Source organism: Eubalaena glacialis, chromosome 2, assembly GCF_028564815.1.
Source record: "Eubalaena glacialis isolate mEubGla1 chromosome 2, mEubGla1.1.hap2.+ XY, whole genome shotgun sequence".
NCBI lineage: Eukaryota > Metazoa > Chordata > Mammalia > Artiodactyla > Balaenidae > Eubalaena > Eubalaena glacialis.
In genome coordinates this window covers 83,376,838-83,395,444 of record NC_083717.1, presented here as the reverse complement: position 1 = coordinate 83,395,444, position 18,607 = coordinate 83,376,838, and the positions used below count along the sequence as shown (strand labels likewise).

The 18,607-nt window shown below is 41.9% G+C and overlaps 1 protein-coding gene across 2 annotated transcripts in view; it reads right to left on the bottom strand.

The window, feature by feature from the left end:
• Nucleotides 1–1,202: 1,202 nt before the first annotated feature.
• Nucleotides 1,203–18,607, bottom strand: part of LEO1 (LEO1 homolog, Paf1/RNA polymerase II complex component) — a 46,189-nt gene continuing 28,784 nt past the window's right edge. Inside the window, exons 7-12 of one of the 2 annotated variants that reach the window (XM_061182119.1) lie at nt 15,581–15,675; nt 14,906–15,040; nt 13,671–13,806; nt 12,218–12,404; nt 9,139–9,236; nt 1,203–1,404 (exon numbers count right to left, since the gene is read on the bottom strand). In XM_061182119.1, the coding sequence (XP_061038102.1) occupies nt 1,300–1,404; nt 9,139–9,236; nt 12,218–12,404; nt 13,671–13,806; nt 14,906–15,040; nt 15,581–15,675 (756 nt within the window). In that variant the 3' untranslated portion in view covers nt 1,203–1,299. The remainder of the gene's footprint in view (nt 1,405–9,138; nt 9,237–12,217; nt 12,405–13,670; nt 13,807–14,905; nt 15,041–15,580; nt 15,676–18,607) is intronic. The other variant, XM_061182121.1, reaches the window with a different exon arrangement.

Below are 18,607 nucleotides of genomic sequence, written 5' to 3'. Positions count from 1 at the left end.
TATCTGCTAATTCTTTGCCATTTCTACCATTGAGAGGAGTCAAATTTCCCTCCCTTTGAATATGACCTCACATCAGTGACTCACTTCTATTGAACAGAATGTGGTGGATTTTGAAAAAAGGTAATACAGCTCTCTTGGGGTACTCACCGTTGGAACCCAGCCACCACACTGTGAGAAAGCAGGGCCACAACTAGGATGCAACACGTGAGATACTCACTTTGGTGAAAAATATAAATGGTGCCAGAAACTCAGTGATCAAGATAAATAATATTGCAATACATTTTAAACTCCATGCAAAAAACTCCCATAAACAAAACATCAAAATTTCAAATAAAGAGACGATCCATCCAGTTCTGTACTTGCGCCACTCTTCTCACTTGCCTTACCCTAATCCCAGCCCTGTTAGATCATCTTTATTTGAATTTTTGACATTTTGTTCATCATATTTTTACATTAATTTTATTTTTTTAAATGTTGTATTAGTGTTATTAAACTTGATTACTGTAGTGGGCTGAATAGGGACCCTTCAAAACTCATATCTACCCAGAACCTCAGAATGTGACTTTATTTGGCAATAGGATCTTTGCAGATGTAATTAGTTAAGATGAGGTCACACTGGATTAGGGTTGACCCTAAACCCATTGATGGGTGTCCTGAAAGGAGAGTGGGATCTGGAGACACAGAGAGACACAGAGCGGAGACACAGAAAGACACAGAGCAGACACACAGGGAAACAAGCCATGTGAAGACAGAGGCAGAGATTGGAGTTATGCTGCTACAAGCCAAGGATTACTGGGAGCCTCCAGAAGCTAGGACAATGCAGGGAAGGAGTCTTCCCTTTAGAGGGAGCACGGCTCTGCCAACACCTTTATTTAGGATTTCTAGGCTTCAGAACTGTGAGAGAATGTGTTTCTGTGGTATTAAGTCACCCAGTTTGTGGTACTTTGCTACAGCAGACCTAGCAAACAAATACAATTACGGAGGCTTTTTTGTGCCCCTTTTAAAACTCTGCACCCCAGAAGAATGCCTCACTCGCTTCAGCTGGCCCTTGCCAGGCTTCTTTGTGGGACCTGGGAGGAATTCACTAAAACCTAAGACTTAGTGTAAAGCATTAACAAAATCAGCCTGCTTTGGGAGGGGTCAATTTCTTGAACAGAGACCTGCTTTTTAAATTTTTTTATTACAATTAAAATTACTCAAAAGCAAATCAATTTGTTTCGGTCAAAATAACTCATGTTTACATCATATTTATAAAACAAACTGTACAATAAAATACATAAAGTTTTCACATTTTCTACTTCAATCGTCATCTTCTTCCTCTTCATCACTGATCACGTACTTCTTGTGCTTTTTATTTGCTTTATCGTCATCTTCTGCTTTTCTCTTTCCAGAAGGCTCACCTTCCTAAACAGATAAAAATTTTAAAAATCTAAAAGTTCATAGAAAATATTTCTAGAAAGGTTTATCAAAAGTAGCTCTGAGCTGAATAACCCTCTGAAAACCGAAAAATAACATAACTTTTAATAAGAACATTTACCAGCTGAATAAAACCAGTGGTTAAGGTCATGGCCAGTTTCCAAATCTACAAGTACTAGAGGCATTCAAAATGACTACGGAGTAATAACAAAACTAACCCTAAAACTCAATTTCAGGCCCATGAGGGCGAGCTAAGCAATTGTGACCCAGTCTCACAGGGGGAAGAAGCTGTTGTACATGGAGAAGAGCTGCAGGATAGTGGAAACGGGCTTTGCCCTGGGAAAAGTTAGGGCTCTCCCAAAGAAGTCAGCCTATATAACCACTTGTTCTGCTGACTATTTTGACCATAATTAGGTATTTACTTAAACTTTTTTCTCCACTTGCTGAGCATTTCACTTCTTCGTTATCTAAAAAGCATTCTAAAGACTGTCAATTTTTTTTTTTTAATTTATTTATTTATGGCTGTGTTGGGTGTTCGTTTCTGTGCGAGGGCTTTCTCTAGTTGTGGCAAGCGGGGGCCACTCTTCATCGCGGTGCGCGGGCCTCTCACTATCACAGCCTCTCCTGTTGCGGAGCACAGGCTCCAGATGCGCAGGCTCAGCAATTGTGGCTCACGGGCCCAGTTGCTCCGCGGCATGTGGGATCTTCCCAGACCAGGGCACGAACCCGTGTCCCCTGCATTGGCAGGCAGATTCTCAACCACTGCGCCACCAGGGAAGCCCAAGACTGTCAATTTTTAAAAATAACCATTTCTTGTTTTGGATGTACTAAAAACTCACATAATAAAGATTTTTTTTTAATATTTGAAAAAAATTTTTGAAGAAATTAAAGGCCTTCATACACAAGTTTCCATTGCTTAAAGTCATGTTGTATAATGTTCTAACAGAAACAAAAAATTCGGGAAGTTTTCTAAAAACACTTTTTACAGATAGAATTTGAACAGATCAACATTAAATAATATCAAAAATTGATTAAAATGAAATGATACTAAATATGATACTCCAGAATTGCCTTTACAAGACTCCTCACCAAAAATAAAACAGGGTGAACAAAGTTTAAAGGTTGAAGTTGGGGAAGGCCAAGCATCTTACTACCCTGTCCAGAGAATGCTTCTGGATGTAGCATACAAGCTGGCATAGCCACTTTTTCTGATGCCTGGCCCTCTGAGGAGCAAAATATAAATACTATCTCACACTTGTTTCCTGCCTTATTATCCCAAATGCATCCCACAGACCTGAAGTCATAGGAGAATTCAAAGGGGTAAGTTATGGATCCACAGGAAGAGATCCAGAAGTCCTCCTGCACTTACTTCCCAGCTGGCAGCAATAAAGTTACCCCAACAGCAAGCCTGGAGGATGGATCCTGCCCCCAGGCTGTGACAAGCCTCCTTTCTACTTCCCAGCCTTGAGCAAACCTAGACACTTCTCTCCCAACCCCACACTGGCAAAGGCAAGAAGCACATTCACTACTACCACCACTTTTCATTTATTTTCAGCTGATGAATCTTATCTTAAACTCTTTACATGCCAGCCTGGTTTGTGGCAACCTTCCCCAAGTAAACTTCAGTGTGTATGGTCTCTTCAGCTCTAAAATTCTTTAATGGGTTTAAATTTGAGTGAATAAAAGAATAACTGGCATGGTACGTCTAAAAGGTGGTAGAGCCTGTCCTAAAGGATCCTAGACAGGGCCAAGCAGCTGGGAAGTCAGGAGCGAGGTCAAAGCTCTCACAAAGAAGTCTAATCGGCACCGGTTCTAATCCACTGTCTCGGGTAAGACGCTCTGGAATTCTGCTTTGAAAATCCTTCCAAGACCGACTTCCCCGGCGGCTACAGACAAGCACAGTAAAGCCCAGCAAAGGCATGCAGGCCTGCTACTCCCAGGACTTAGAAAGTTGAGTGGCAACCTTTAGGAGACCTCATTTTGTGAAACCAGGTGTGTGGGATTCTCCCTTACTGAACTTGGCTGGAATAAATCCCTGTGCCATGTAAATGCAACAAATGACAAAAATACTCATATTAGATGAACACAAAGCTTCCTAATACAGCCATGAATGCAGGTCCCTAAAGACACAGGAACAGGCAGCCCACAGTTACGGAGGAGTTGTCTTCCAACAATTTACTTTTTAGACTGATTGTAAAACTCACATTATAAACCAGCTCTCAGAGTTTATTTAACCCAAAATATACCTAAGAATATATACAAATAAGGGTGTCTTAAAGTATAAGTGACCAACACCAAGAGTGTCAAGGCTTCCAGGGAAACACATTCAGAATCCCAACCACACTGGAGGGGAAGCTGGGACTACCCTGGTTCCAAGTTGCTGATGGCTCCATAAACAGAGGGGCCTCTAACAGGTAAGGCAGGACAGACAAGGGGGGAATGGAGGCTCCACGAGGCAGAGCTGGGGGAGGAAAGAGAGACATGGAGAGGAACCAGACCACCAGCACCACATTCTAGGCAGTCCTTGGCAGGTCGTCTCTTTCATCCAAGAAAGCTGAGGCCTGGCAGTGATGCCCTTCCTTCCCATTGTCTGCATGTTCCTTTCCACGGCAGTCTTTCCCTTTTCCACAGTTTCTCCTACTACCCATCTTTCCACTTTTGTTGTAATTTAGGTTTTCTAAAGTTTTCACTGCTTACAAAAATAAGGGAGGATAAAAAGTTCTGTTTCTCTCCTTTTTTGTAACTTAGACCCTGTTGGGGAAGGGAAGCTAGCATTCACCCACTTTCATATCTGCTATTTACTATAATACAACTTTACAAGGCAGCGAGCATAAATCCCACAGAACAGATGAGGAAACAGACTTGGAAATGTGAGATGACTTGCTCAAGGCCATACAAGTAGTATAAAATAGCCCAAGATTCAGTAATCCAGTTCATTCTAATCCAGACCAATGCCCTTTCCCCATATCAAGGAATGCTCTGGTGACAATGGTGGTTCTCTGGGGTGGGGACTTAGGGTCTGAAAACTCGCTTTATCTCAGAGGAATAACTAGGCTCATGGCGTGTGGGTAGGGTTTAGTGTGCAAATAAGGAGAGGGACCTAGAGCAGGTCTGACCCCTTTCCTCCTCTCTCCCATTGTGACCCATGCCAGGACTTGAACTGGGGCAATAAGGGGAGGCAGAGGCAGGGGTTGGGAGGTCCAGGCAGAAGTAAAGTCTCTGTTGTCAGGAAAGGGGAAGGGAGGGGTACAGAAAGACTTAACAGCGAGTATTTGGGTGCGGAAGGTAGAGGGTAGCTCCTATAACAGACAGCTAGGAGGCATTCGCAAGAGACATTTTTTAAGTCAGGGAGTTACAGGTTTGCAATTGCCCAGACTAGAAGAAGACTATTTGATGGATCACATTTAGAAATCTCATTTCTGAGAATACTAGGAATAAACAGAAGTCCCATGGCACTTTTCAATTTTTATTCACAGTTTCTGCTTGCCAAAAAATGAAATGGCATCTGCTTAGATGAGGATTCCTGTTTGCCAACAGTTCAACACACTATAAATGCATGATTAAGATGTTTCCTATCTAATTTAAAATAAGTATGTTGCAGAATAATTTAACAATTTTTGTCTAGTTATCTTCCATAGCATGCCACTTTCAAGAAAGACTGGGAAATATTAAATGTTGTAATTAACAATAACGCAAGAACAAAATTCTGTTTCACATGAGAAAAGAGCTCACAGAAGCTCACAGTTCACAGGCCAAAATGATCAAAATACATTAAAATCATGAATAACAGGAACACAACAATGTTCCCACAATATGGCAGAACAATCCTTTGAATAACCCTCCCATTGAAAATTACGATGATGAAAAACTATTAACAAACCAAAGTGATGGCAAGAAAATAACGTGTAATCAGAGACCAAAAATTAAGCAAAAGCAAGAACCCACAGAGAAAAGCACAGCACAAAAGCAGGCTTTCTCCTTGAAGACATTTACCAAACTGTGTGAACATGAGCTTTGGTTTTATGCCTTGCAGGGTGCTGAGGACAGGAGACAAAGGCCAAGTGGAGCAGATTAATAGCAGACCCCAAAGGACTGTATCTTTAGTGTTCAGGTGAACTAGAAATAAACCCAGGCCGATTTCTCTGAGGCAGGGGTCAGCAAACCTTTTTGGTAAAGGGCCTGAGAATAAATGTCTTAGGCCTTACAAGACATATGTATGGTTTCTGTTGCAACTAATCAACTCTGTCACTATAGAAGGAAAACATCCATAGACAAATACATAAATGAGTAACCATGGGTGGATTCCTAAAAAACTTTATTTGAAAAAACAGGTGGCAGGCCAGATTAGGTCAGTGGGATGTAATTTGCCAACCCCTGTTCTAAATGCCTGCAAGGATAATTTCTAATCTCTAACATTAGAACTAATTAACAGGGGATTAAAACAAAAAATTAAAAATTTCTAGGAAAATTCATAACCACAAGTCAGAACCCATCCTTCCAGTAAAACTAAGAAGACCTTATTCCAAGAATATAATTTAAAGTGGTCCCAAGGTACCTGGCAGAAGCAAATATATACCATCTTTGGAGGAATCCATCAATCTAGGCCACAAAAATTCCCATTGACCTGAGCTAAGTAAATCAATCATTTAATTGCAGAACACATGGAGAAATAAGTCATCATGAAAAAAGAGCCAGCAGAAGTAATTGGCAGTAAAATCACACATGTAAAGATTTTAGACATTGGAATTATCAGACATAAAAGACCATACATGTAGGTTTAAAATATTTAAAGACATTAAAAGGAGAAACTGAAAAATACAATTTAGGAGCAAAATTTTAAAAAATGACCAATTAGAAAAAGAAACTAAACCTCTAGAGATAAAAAACTGAAACAAAGTAAAAATTCAATGCAAGAGATTAACAATGTATTAGACAGCTAAAGAAAGAAGCACTGAACTAGAAGGCTCTGAAGAACTGTCCTAGAATGTAGAGAGATAAAGACATGGAAAATATGAAAGACAGATTGAGGATCTGTCATGGAGGATAAAGTAAGAAGGAATAACATGCATCTAATCAGAGTTTCATGCAGAAAGGAGAGACAGAATGGTACAGAAGTAATATCTGAAGAATTAATGGCTGAGAAATTTTCAGAATTGATGAAAGATACCAATCTACAGATTCAGAAAATCTAACAAATCCCAATAAGGAAAATAAAAAGAAATACAAAGTAAGATACCATAGCAAAATTCAAGAACAGCAAAGATAAAAATAATCTAAAAAGACTTAAATAGGGACTTCCCTGGTGGTGCAGTGGTTAAGAATCTGCCTGCCAATGCAGGGCACACAGGTTCGAGCCCTGGCCCGGGAAGATCCCACATGCTGCGGAGCAACTAAGCCCTTGCGCCACAACTACTGAGCCTGTGCTCTAAAGCCCATGAGCCACAACTACTGAAGCCAGCACACCTAGAGCCCCTGCTCCGCAACAAGAGAAGCCACCACAATAAGCCCACGCACCGCAACGAAGAGCAGACCCTGCTCGCCGCAACTAGAGAAAGCCCGTGCACAGCAACAAAGACCCAACGCAGCCAAAAATAAATAAATAAATAAATTTTAAAAATAAATAAATAAAAAGACTTAAATAAAATAAGTAGGCCATGGGGATGTGATGTACAGCATAGTGACTACAGTTAATAATACTGTATTGTGGGCTTCCCTGGTGGCACAGCGGTTAAGAATCCGCCTGCCAATGCAGGGGACACAGGTTCGAGCCCTGGTCTGGGAAGATCCCACATGCCACAGAGCAACTAAGCCCATGCGCCACAACTACTGAGCCTGCGCTCTAGAGCCTGCAAACCACAACTATGAGCCCGTGTGCCACAACTACTGAAGCCTGCCTGCCTAGAGCCTGTGTTCCGCAACAAGAGAAGCCACTGCAATGAGAAGCCCACACACCGCAACAAAGAGTAGCCCCCGCTCACCACAACTAGAGAAAGCCCACGTGCAGCAACAAAGACCCAACGCAGCCAAAAATAATAAATAAATAAATACTGTATTGTACAATTTAAAGTTGTTAAGAGCATAGATCTTAAAAGTTCTAATCACAAGAAAAAAACATATAACTATAACTAAACATATAACTATTGTGGTGTGATCATTTTGCAATATATACATATATCGATCAAATCTTTATGTTGTATACCTGAAACTAATATAATGTTATATAATGTTACATGTCAATTATATTTTGAAAAAAGACTTAAAATTTCTCAGCACCTGTACTCTTATAATTTGAAAAGGATACTGTCAAAAACGTAAGTTAAAATTCCTTTGAAAATTTATTATTTCAATAATAGATGGAAATTTATTTTCTTGAATTACTCAATACTATTTCAAATATGAGTTCATCTAAATAAAAAGAACACAGATTTTTCTACCATAAGAATTATTTCTGTAATTTAAAAAATATATTGACCGGGACGCCTGACAAATGGACCCCGGGTCGAGAGCAGAGGCCGAATCACAGGCCACGAGAACTCCAAGCAGAAAGCGAGCCGGCGGCCTGGGAGCATGATCTCTTCTGCCAACTGCTCTTTCATAGTATAATTTTAAAACACAGTTACAGGGACTTCCCTGGTGGCACAGTGGTTAAGACTCTGCGCTCCCAACACAGGGGGCCTGGGTTCGATCCCTGGTCAGGGATCCCACATGCATGCCACAACTAAGAGTTCGCATGCTGCAACTAAGGAGCCCATCAGCTGCAACTAAGGAGCCCACGTGCCACAACCAAGGAGCCCTTGAGCTGCAACTAAGGAGCCCACGAGCCGCAACTAAGGAGCCCACATGCCACAACTAAGGAGCCCGCCTGCCGCAACTAAGACCTGGCGCAACCAAGTAAATAAATAAATAAATATACTAAAAAAAACAAAAACAAAAAAAACCCCACAGTTACAGAGCTTCAAAAATATTGATCCTAAAAATGTTTTAATCTCTAAAAGCAGAAATTATGTCACTTTCTCATGTTAATAACTTCTAATACTATATTATTTTTTATTTTTCTTTACCATCTTTATTGGAGTATAATTGCTTTACAATGGTATGTTAGTTTCTGCTGTATAACAAAGTGAATCAGCTATACATATACATATATCCCCATATCTACTCCCTCTTGCATCTCCCTCCCACCCTCCCTATCTAATGCTATTGTAAATAACGCATTAATTCAAAATGCATCTGCTTTTTAAAAAGCGTAAAACAAAGAAAAAACCAAAATAAATAAATAAATAAATAAATAAATATATATATATATATATATATATATATATATATATATAGAAAATAAACAAAAAGAGAAAAAGAAAGCTGAAATACATGCTCCGATCTACCCACACTACTGATTTCTAGTTCTCTAGTCGAGCCTTGGTATCTCAGGGCCATGTGTCTTCTCCCAGGCCTTTCCATCTACCTGGCATGCCCACCCTGGCTGGTTTGCCCTGCACACCTAGCGTTCTTCCTTCAACACCCAACGAGACGTCTCCTTCTCTGAGCAGAGGTATCAGACCCTCCTCTGGGCCACCCCTAGTCCTGTTACTGCATTTATCTCTCTGAGCTTCAGTGAAGTGTGTAGACATCTATCTGTGCTCCTGGGCTGTGAGCTCCTCTTCATTCCAGGAGTTGACTTGTAGGTACAGGGTAAACCTCTAGAATTGAATAAATTTGGTTTACCTCATCACTGGTGAGTTTCTTTGCTTTGAGTAATCTTTGAGCCTTATCTTCTTCTGATCCCTCATCACTGTCTGATGAATAGATTCTGGCTCGTTCCTCTGAAAGCAAAGGAAGAAGATTTGTGAGTGACTTTCAAAGACAATGATCCATTCATTCCCGGATTTTTCTTCTGATGAATATCTTTAGTTCCGTTGTACATTTTTTCCAGAGGAAACAAATAATTAAAATTTTTTAAAACTTAAAGGTAAATGTGGGCTTCCCTGGTGGTGCAGTGGTTAGGAATCTGCCTGCCGGTGCAGGGGACGCGGGTTTGAGCCCTGGTCCGGGAAGATCCCACATGCTGCGGAGCAACGGAGCCCGTGCACCATAACTACTGAGCCTGCGCTCTAGAGCCGAGAGCCACAACTACTGAGCCTGTGTGCCACAACTCCTGAAGCCCACGCGCCTAGAGCCCGTGCTCCGCAACAAGAGAGGCCACAGCAATGAGAAGCCCGCGCACCGCAACGAAGAGTAGCCCCTGCTCGCCGCAACTAGAGAAAGCCCACGCACAGCAAGACCTGATGCAGCCAAAGATAAATAAATAAAAATAAATTTATTTTTAAAAAAAAGGTAAATGTAAGTTTAGATATGTTGAAATGAAGCACTTACCCTCTCAAGTACAAGAATGGTTTATCTGACCACTTTTTTTTTTTGGTATCTGACCACTTTTAAATATTAAAAAGGCTTGTGCAAGCTGATTAAAGAGACAGACACCACTATTTCCAAATAAGTTTTTAAAGTCTGAGTCATTGTTTTATCAGGGTAACAGTTAATTCCAAAATAAGCTTTAAAGATAAAAGCAAGAGGTGGTTTCCTGGTCCTGTAAAGACGGTTTGTTGCCAAGTGGACATTTCAAAGGGAGATGGAGATGAATAACAGCCTGTGCTGATGCCCCAGCCCAAGTGAAGCGCAGGTAGAATAAGAACAGCTGATGTTAGACCAACCCCCTCACCTCAGAACCCAATGCTCTCTCCTTCTCCCCACTCCCTGCCTATCTGACTATTGGACAGAACTGATCGCTAATGAACTTCTCCATTAGGTTTTTAATCACTGGGAAACTGAATATTATATAACTCTCCCCTAAAAAATCCTCAATTTTTTGGTTTTTATTTAGTGTATATGTGATTTATTTCCACAGTTAATCTTTTCTGTGGGAAATCTGCACTAACAAAAAAATAAAAATAAAAGGTCTCTGTACTATAGTCCCAAAATAAATAAAATGCAGTTGCTGTGAAAAAGGAGAAGGGAGTTTCACAGGATGGTCAGAGAAAGGGAAAATTGGGTGTTCTTATAATTTATCATTCTAACAGGGCAAAACCAGGAACATGGTCACCCAAGGTATACCTTACATTGTACAGTGATTCCCAAATCTCTATCAAAGCTAACCTGGGGGGGATTAGATCCTCATTTTACAGATGGGGAACTCGGTATTCAGAGATATGGAGTCACTTGCCCGAAGCCGATGAGTGGTAAGAACAATGACAATAGTTTTGGGTAACATTTATTTAGTACTTGTTATATGCCAAGGGCTGGATAAAGTACTTTATATGTATTGTCAGTCGATTCTCAAAACAACCTCATCGTGGTATAAATACTATTACCAATAGGTTGTTCTTTTCTTGATAAGGGTAACAGAAAAGAGGTACTGTAACTTTCCAAAAGTCATCCAACTAAAAAGTGAGAGAGTTGGGAATTCCCTGGTGGTCCAGTGGTTAGGACTCCGTGCTTTCACTGCTGAGGGAGTGGGTTTGATCCCTGGTTGGGGAACTAAGATCCCGCAGGTGGTGTAGTGTGGCCAAAAACAAAACAAAACAAAACAAAAAGTGGCAGAGCTGAGTCCAGCCCAGGTCTTCCATCTTCAGGTTCAGTTTGCTTTTTTAAGTATGACATCTTGCTGCAGGCTGTGGGGAAACTTCTGGAGACAGACACCTCAGAAGTCAGATTGCCTTGGTTCAAGAACTGTCCACGTACCAACTATGTGTCTTTGGGCAAGCCACTCAACCGCTCAAAGTCTCCAATTCCTCAGTAAGAACAAGACAAAAATGGACCTTGAAGCATTAAGCTAAGTGAGATAAGTCACACAGAGAAAGACGAATACTGCTTGATCTCACTTGTATGTGGGATGTAAAAAAAAGGAAAACAAAAAACCAAGCTCATAGATACAGAGAACAGATTAGTAGTTGCCTGAGGTGTGGTGTGGAGGGTGGAGGAAAGGGTGAAGGGAGTCAAACGGTACGAGTTCCAGTTAGAAGATAAATCAGTCACGGGCATGTAATGCACGGCATGGTGACTAAAGTTAATAACACTGTACTGCATATTTAAAAGTTGCTGAGAGAGCAGACCTTAAAAGTTCCCATCACAAGAAAAAAAATTCCCTAACTATCTTTAGTGGCAGAAGTTAACTAGACTTATTATGGTGATCATTTCACAATATATACAAATACCGAATCATTAGGTTGTACACCTGAAACTAATATAATTAGTTTAGTAATCAACTTTTTAAAAAAAGAACAAGACAATAGTAGTAACTGGGTCTTAACATTGTTATGAGGATCCAATAGGATGCATGTTTGAGTATTTGCCTGGGATTCAGTATGTGCTGAATAAATGTTAACCATTATAAATTATTGGTACTTGTGAAAGAAGGGAATATGCAATGGAGAACTTTGAAAGAGAACACATGTATTCGCTGAAAAACTGAACTTCCTGATTCTTAAAAACTGAACTTCTTGATTCTTAACTAGTAATTTAAAAAGTTGAGAGAGGTTCCAAATATAATCAGCAGACTTTCAAATCAGAAAGCAGAAGCTCAAGGGATGAGTCTGAAAGCGAGAGAGCACAGGCAGCTTCTACCCTTCCAGGCTGACCTGAAAGGATTCCACAATGACTCTTTAGCTCTTTAGACCTCAAAATGTCTCACTCATTAACACTGGTTCCTTAAAAATAAAATGTCCAGTGACTGAGCATTCAGAGTATGCTCAATGCAAAGATAAATTCCTGGACCCTGACATGATGACATTTAATTTCTGCCCAAACTCACCTCGAATGCCTCCTTTGTATCGGTTTTTAATGGCAGCCAAGCTGATGGACTCCTCACCTTCCTCCTCCTCATCATATCGATCAGGTTCTAGGTAGCTAGCACTCAGCCCCCGCTGGTGCTGTTTCTCTCTCATGCGGCGCTGCTGAGATTCCCTACGAATAGAAGCCCTCAAACGTTCTTCTTCTTTCTGTAAAGAAGCAAATAAATTACTGAACTTTAAAACAAAAAATGAACTCACTTAGTGCCCCCTTGAAACTACTTTACTGTAAAGAACACGTAAATGCCTCGCCCAGGACAACACCAGTTCCTGTGTCCTGAGGGTACAGTTCTCTCCATTTTACACCTCTGTTACCACACATGGTCATCATCTTGTTCAGTTCGAAGGCGTGAAGACAACACAGGGTGAAGAGGCAAAGGCTCCCTCCCTCACACCAACTGCCCCATCAGAACTGGCACCGGCACAGCCTTGGGAGCTGCAGCGTCCCCTGTGCTGCCAGGCAGAGCCCAGAGTGCGGCGACCAGCCTGAGGAACCTCGTTCACGCCCAGTGGATGCCTGAGGGAGGCGGGTTCTCTTCATCCCTGAGACAGACGCCTGACTTGCCCAGGCTCCACCAAACTACCATGGTGCCCAGATATTCCAGTCTGGGGCCCTCAACCCAGAGAGCTCCCCACAGCTCCTGATGGCAGGATGGGGAGGTTCTGGTGGGGAGGGTCCCTGAGCCCCAAAGCAGAGCCTTCATTCCCTTCCATCTGCCTGGCTTCTACACATTGGGGTTCACTAGGCAGGGCCAGGGTATGAGAAGTCAGGGATATTCTGGCGTTTCTTTGATTCCTCATTTAATTGCTTTATTACTGCCTACAACTCTAATTCTGTTGCTGGACACTGTTTCATTAAATAGTATGTGGTTGTGCTGAGTATAGAGTAAAAATCACTGTCAGTAGAATACGGATTAAGGACAAACTAGCTGATTCCTTGTGCATTTCCATGTAAGCTGGGGATGTGAGGGAGGGCTTGGGGCATCTCTCAGTGTGGTCCTGGAGTCTTCAAGTCTCTCCAGCTCCCTTACCTTCAGGAGAAAAGGGGGGAAACTTCTTGTCTATTTATATTCTACCCAGACCAAATCTCTCGAGCATTTCCATTGATTTTTGACATGGACTCCAAACCAGACATAGATGATTTAATCATCCTTGAAATTATCTGTGAAAGTTCAGATTCTTTCAGTCATCTGTTTGCCAAACTCTCACGACCTGGTGGGAGAGAACCCAAGCCAGGGTTTGTTTTAGGACTATCACCATATTACCCATTTGCCAAATGCTTAGGAAATGAAACCAGCTCCGTGTTCATGCCAGCTGGAAGGATAAATAGTGGGTCAATAAGAGATGATGAACAACATTTTAGGAAATGCTATTCTTAATATTCCAAAATTCCAGGATAAAGCTCAGCCAACATACCTTAATCATCTCTGTGCGCTGGCATTCAGGATCACGACCAGCCATTGGTAAGATTCTAATCTTCTGTGTCTTTGAACATCTATCTGCAAGTGACAGGGTCATCTTCCTATGTGTGGCACTGTCTGTAGAGTGAGGTCTGCAGGAAATGAACAAAAATACCTCACTGTTTAGCAAATACATTTGTGAGCCAGTCATATCAACATCAAAGGAGGCCAGTGACCATTTCCTATTCCCTAGAAAAAAATACGCAGGGACACAAAAACAATATACTAGATGGGGATTCTGAACTTTCTTCATTCTGTAGCTTACTAAAACATTCTTATCTCACAAGTAAAGTGAAATACGGAAAGCTGGAGTGAAAAAGGCTTGCACAGCACAATTACTCTCTAGAAGCAGTAAATGGATGGGCTTAAGCAGCATTTACTGAATACTAAATGCCAAGCACTGTACTTTTGTGTTTTACATATTACATGACTTCATTGCCACAGCTCCTCTACGAGATAATTATTACACTTTATATATTAGGAAACTGAGGCAAGGAAAGGTTGAAAAAGTTACACAAGGTCATGCAAGTGGAAATGGGACTCAGATACAGGTCTATCTGATTCCAAAGCCTATAATCTTGACCATTACAATTTTCAAAACTGTAAGTCACAACCAAGAATACTGTGCCCTCTCCAAAGATAAGCACTACCCAAGGAGGATGGTCTGCTTAGAATCAAGAAAAGAAAAACAAGAATGTTTCATTGTAGTGCCTACGCTGCCTAGACAAGGGGGATGCTCTCGCCAGCTGACCTGAGTATCCTGGGCTGCTTGGGGGACACATCCTTGGAGAGGTAATGGATGCAGCAGCCTAAAGAACGAGATGACCTCAGCCTTCACACCCACCAACTCACTGCCTTTCCTCTGATCCCATGCACACTAACAACCTCTAATTATCGCACTGACCTGCAAGTATTCTTAGGCCTCCTGGCAGTTATAGTAATCACTAGAATTAATAAACTGACATTCTGGTTTATATAACAGTCTCTTGGAAGTTTAGTTAGCATGACCTGGTTCCCTGTGAAACAGCAACTTGACAATATAGCCTTTGAACCTTCAGAGCTGAGAACCAGATCTTGGTCTTTGGGGAACTATACTGCAAGGTTATGCCAATCAGGAGTCAGGCACTTTGAACAACACCTATATTTCACCGCTTTTATTGTAACAAATAGTACGTTGATGAGAGTAATTACCTGAATGTGAGTTTGGTTTTAAAGACGGCTTGTCCCTGTAGACCGGTACCTTGTCTTATAAAAAGGTGGTTGTGATCACCCTGCAGTGGAGCCTTGTAAACATCAAACACCTCATTGCCTAAATGCAGGGACATGCTGAAAAGAAGGAACACTTCACATGTAAGTCAGAAAGCTTTCACTCTATCATTTTACTTCACTTGAAATGTGATTCAGCTGCTGCTTTCTCTCCTTACACAGAATTCAGAAGGAAGGAAAGAATAAAGACGGCATGATGTGGAAAACGACCTACACAGAAGTAAAACACTCTGTATGTTTATGCTTAGAAGTAAAACATGCTGTGACATTCACTCAGCTTCTACCACCTTCCCAGTGAAGGGCAGTTTTACTAAAGCGTCAATTTGTAAGGAGGGAGGGAAGTTGGTCTAACTTTTCCAGACTACTATGCTGGAGCCAAAGAGGATGGTCACATTTCCAGCCTACTTTTAATGTCTTCCACCAGCCTGTATGACCCTCAACTGCCTATTTATTTCTCTCAGGTTTTCTTTGCAATGCCAGGGGCTAAACAATGGAAATTCTTTAATAAGAGGTGTACCCCAAATAAGGTCATATTCCAAAGCTTGATCCCTCCCAGCCACATTCTGGGTATTTGCATACTCTTCAGGCATTTGTGCTCACCTTCCATCGGACCACTTGACTATCCGAGCATTGCTTTCTTTAATTTCATTTCCTTCTTCATCCCGGCGTATCCTCCATCTTATAGTATTTTCTACCTGTTTTAAAACACAAGTGCCTCAGAACACTGTAGTTTGTGCTTCTTCTCTCCTCAAGAGACACAAAATCACAGAATAAATGTGCATAGATAGTGACAGAAAAACAGACACTGAAACCCTCTTGTTTTAATCACCTAGAGATGCTGGATAAAATAACAACAGGAAAGAAAGTATGCTTAAGTGAATTTCTGAGCTCCTAGTGCTAGAACCAGAGACAGAGCTCAGTGCCAGAGCATCTCAGCAGATGCTAAATCTGTGGTAAACTCCAGAAGTTTTAAGACGCAGTAAGAGCTAGGAGGACAAGAAATAAGGCTTGAGGCCATATGAGATGGCAATTTAGGATTGAGACTCCCTGTATAAACAGATTCTCTCACAGAGCTAAAAACCCAATAAATGTGGGACTAAAAAACTCTGCCAACTGGCCTAGGGAAGCTCCCCACACATAGGTAAGGGGAAAAAAAGCACCTTACGAAAATAAAAACCCCAGGTTTGAGCAGGTTTAGAGTCTAACTTTATCTTAACTTTATAGGGTGGGTGGGGGGTAGGAGGTGGTTTCGGGTGGGGGAGAGGGAGCACCAGGCAGATGTGGAAAATATTCAAGGGCTTCCTAAAATGAAAACCACTGTTATTGAAATTGAAAACTCAATGGGGGCTTCCCTGGTGGCACAGTGGTTGAGAATCCGCCTGCCAATGCAGGGGACACGGGTTCGACCCCTGGTCCAGGAAGATCCCACAGGCTACGGAGCAACTAAGCCTGTGCGCCACAACTACTGAGCCTGCACTCTACAGCGCATGAGCCGTAACTACTGAGCCCGTGTGCCACAACTACTGAAGCCCATGCGCCCTAGTGCCCGTGCTCCACAACAAGAGAAGCCACCACAATGAGAAGCCTGTGTACTGCATCAAAGAGTAGCTCCCACTCTCCGCAACTAGAGAAAGCCCGCATGCAGCAATGAAGACTCAATGCAGCCAAAAATAAAATTAATTAATTAATTAAAAAAAAAAAAAAAACCTCAATGGGACTTTCAGGAAAATAAAGCACACTAAATGCATGTAGTTTATCCCTGCTGCATCCTGGAAACACACTAAAATGACAGTAAAGAATTAAAAAAAGGATAAACTCACGAGGATAAAGAAAATGTGAATTAAGATGGCATCAAAGAGAAGCCAACATTTTGAAAACCGATAGATCTAAGCCCAAGCTTCCCTCTGCCTCTGCCCTCACCACCAACCCTAACAGCAGCTGCTCCCACTCCCACTTAGATTTTCTGGATCTCCTCTGTTAATTGCAACTGCCTTTACAATTGAGTCCAAATGTTTTCCCTCCAGTTTTCCCCTTTACTTCTTTAGTCCTCACTATATAAACAAACAACTATGAAGCTGGCTGATTAAAAACTCGATAATATTCATGAATTAAATACGATGTCAAATCTGAGATTTGTTTCCAAATAGTCTGGGTAAGGTGGGGTGGGGAATACAGATGAAACAACATGTCCAACCTGACAACCACTGAAATGACGGGTACATGAGATTTTATTATACTGTTCTCATTATATCTGTATATGTTTAAAATTTTCCTGAATAAAGGAAACAAAACGAAATGATCTGTCACAATTCCTGCCTTCCTTCTCATACAAAATAGGTTAGCCACATGCAAGTATGAAGACACATATGGGCCATTATTAACTGAGAAGCCACTTTGAAAAATGCTTCCTATTATATAAGGTGATTTAAATAATGATGCTATGAAAGGATAAAACACTCCTACGTCTTACCCTACTAGGATGAAAGACACATCAAAGTACTTCTAAAGCCAGAGGACCTCATAGAGGTACATAAACTGTACCTGGTTCTTTGCTCATTAAAGAGTTAATTATACCACCAACTGACTCTTTAAAAATGGTCAGCCTAGTCTCTAGAACATCACTCAAGAAACCAAGGGTCCATGGTTATTTTCCATCACACATCAAAGTTTTGAAAAACAGTCTGGAGAGGTTGGTTCCAGATGGCGGAGTAGAAGGACATGCGCGCACCCTCTCTTGGGAGAGCACCGGAATCACAACTAACTGCTGAACAACCATCGACAGGAAGACACTGGAACTCACCAAAAAAGATACCCCACATCCAAAGACAAAGGAGAAACCACAATGAGACGGTAGGAGGGGCGCAATCACAATAAAATCAAATCCCATAACTGCTGGGTGGGTGACTCACAAACTGGAGAACAATTATACCACAGAAGTCCACCCACTGGAGTGAAGGTTCTGAGCCCCACGTCAGACTTCCCAACCTGGGGGTCTGGCAACGGGTGGAGGAATTCCCAGAGAATCAGACTTTGAAGGCTAGCAGGATTTGATTGCAGGACTTCAACAGGACTGGGGGAAACAGAGACTCCACTCCTGGGGGGCACACACAAAGTAGTGTGCACACTGGGACCTAGGGGAAGGAGCAGTGACCCCATACGAGACTGAACCAGACCTACCTGCTAGTGCTGGACGGTCTCCTGCAGAGGCAGGGGGCAGCTGTGGCTCACCGTGGGGACAAGGACACTGGCAGCAGAAGTTCTGGGAAGTACTCCTTGGCGTAAGCCCTCCTGGGGTCTGCCATTAACCCCACCAAAGAGCCCGGGTAGGCCCCAGTGTTGGTTCACCTCAGGCCAAACAACCAACAGGGAGGGAACTCAGCCCCATCCATCAGCAGACAAGCAGACTAAAGTCTTACTGAGCTCTGCCTGCGTGAGCAACACCCAGCTCTACCCACCACCAGTCCCTCCCATCAGGAAGCTTGCACAAGCCTCTTACACAGCCTCATCCACCAGAGGAGACAGCAGAAGCAAGAAGAACTACAATCCGGCAGCCTGTGGAACGAAAACCACATTCACAGAAAGATAGACAAAATTAAAAAGCAGAGGACTATGTTCCAGATGAAGGAA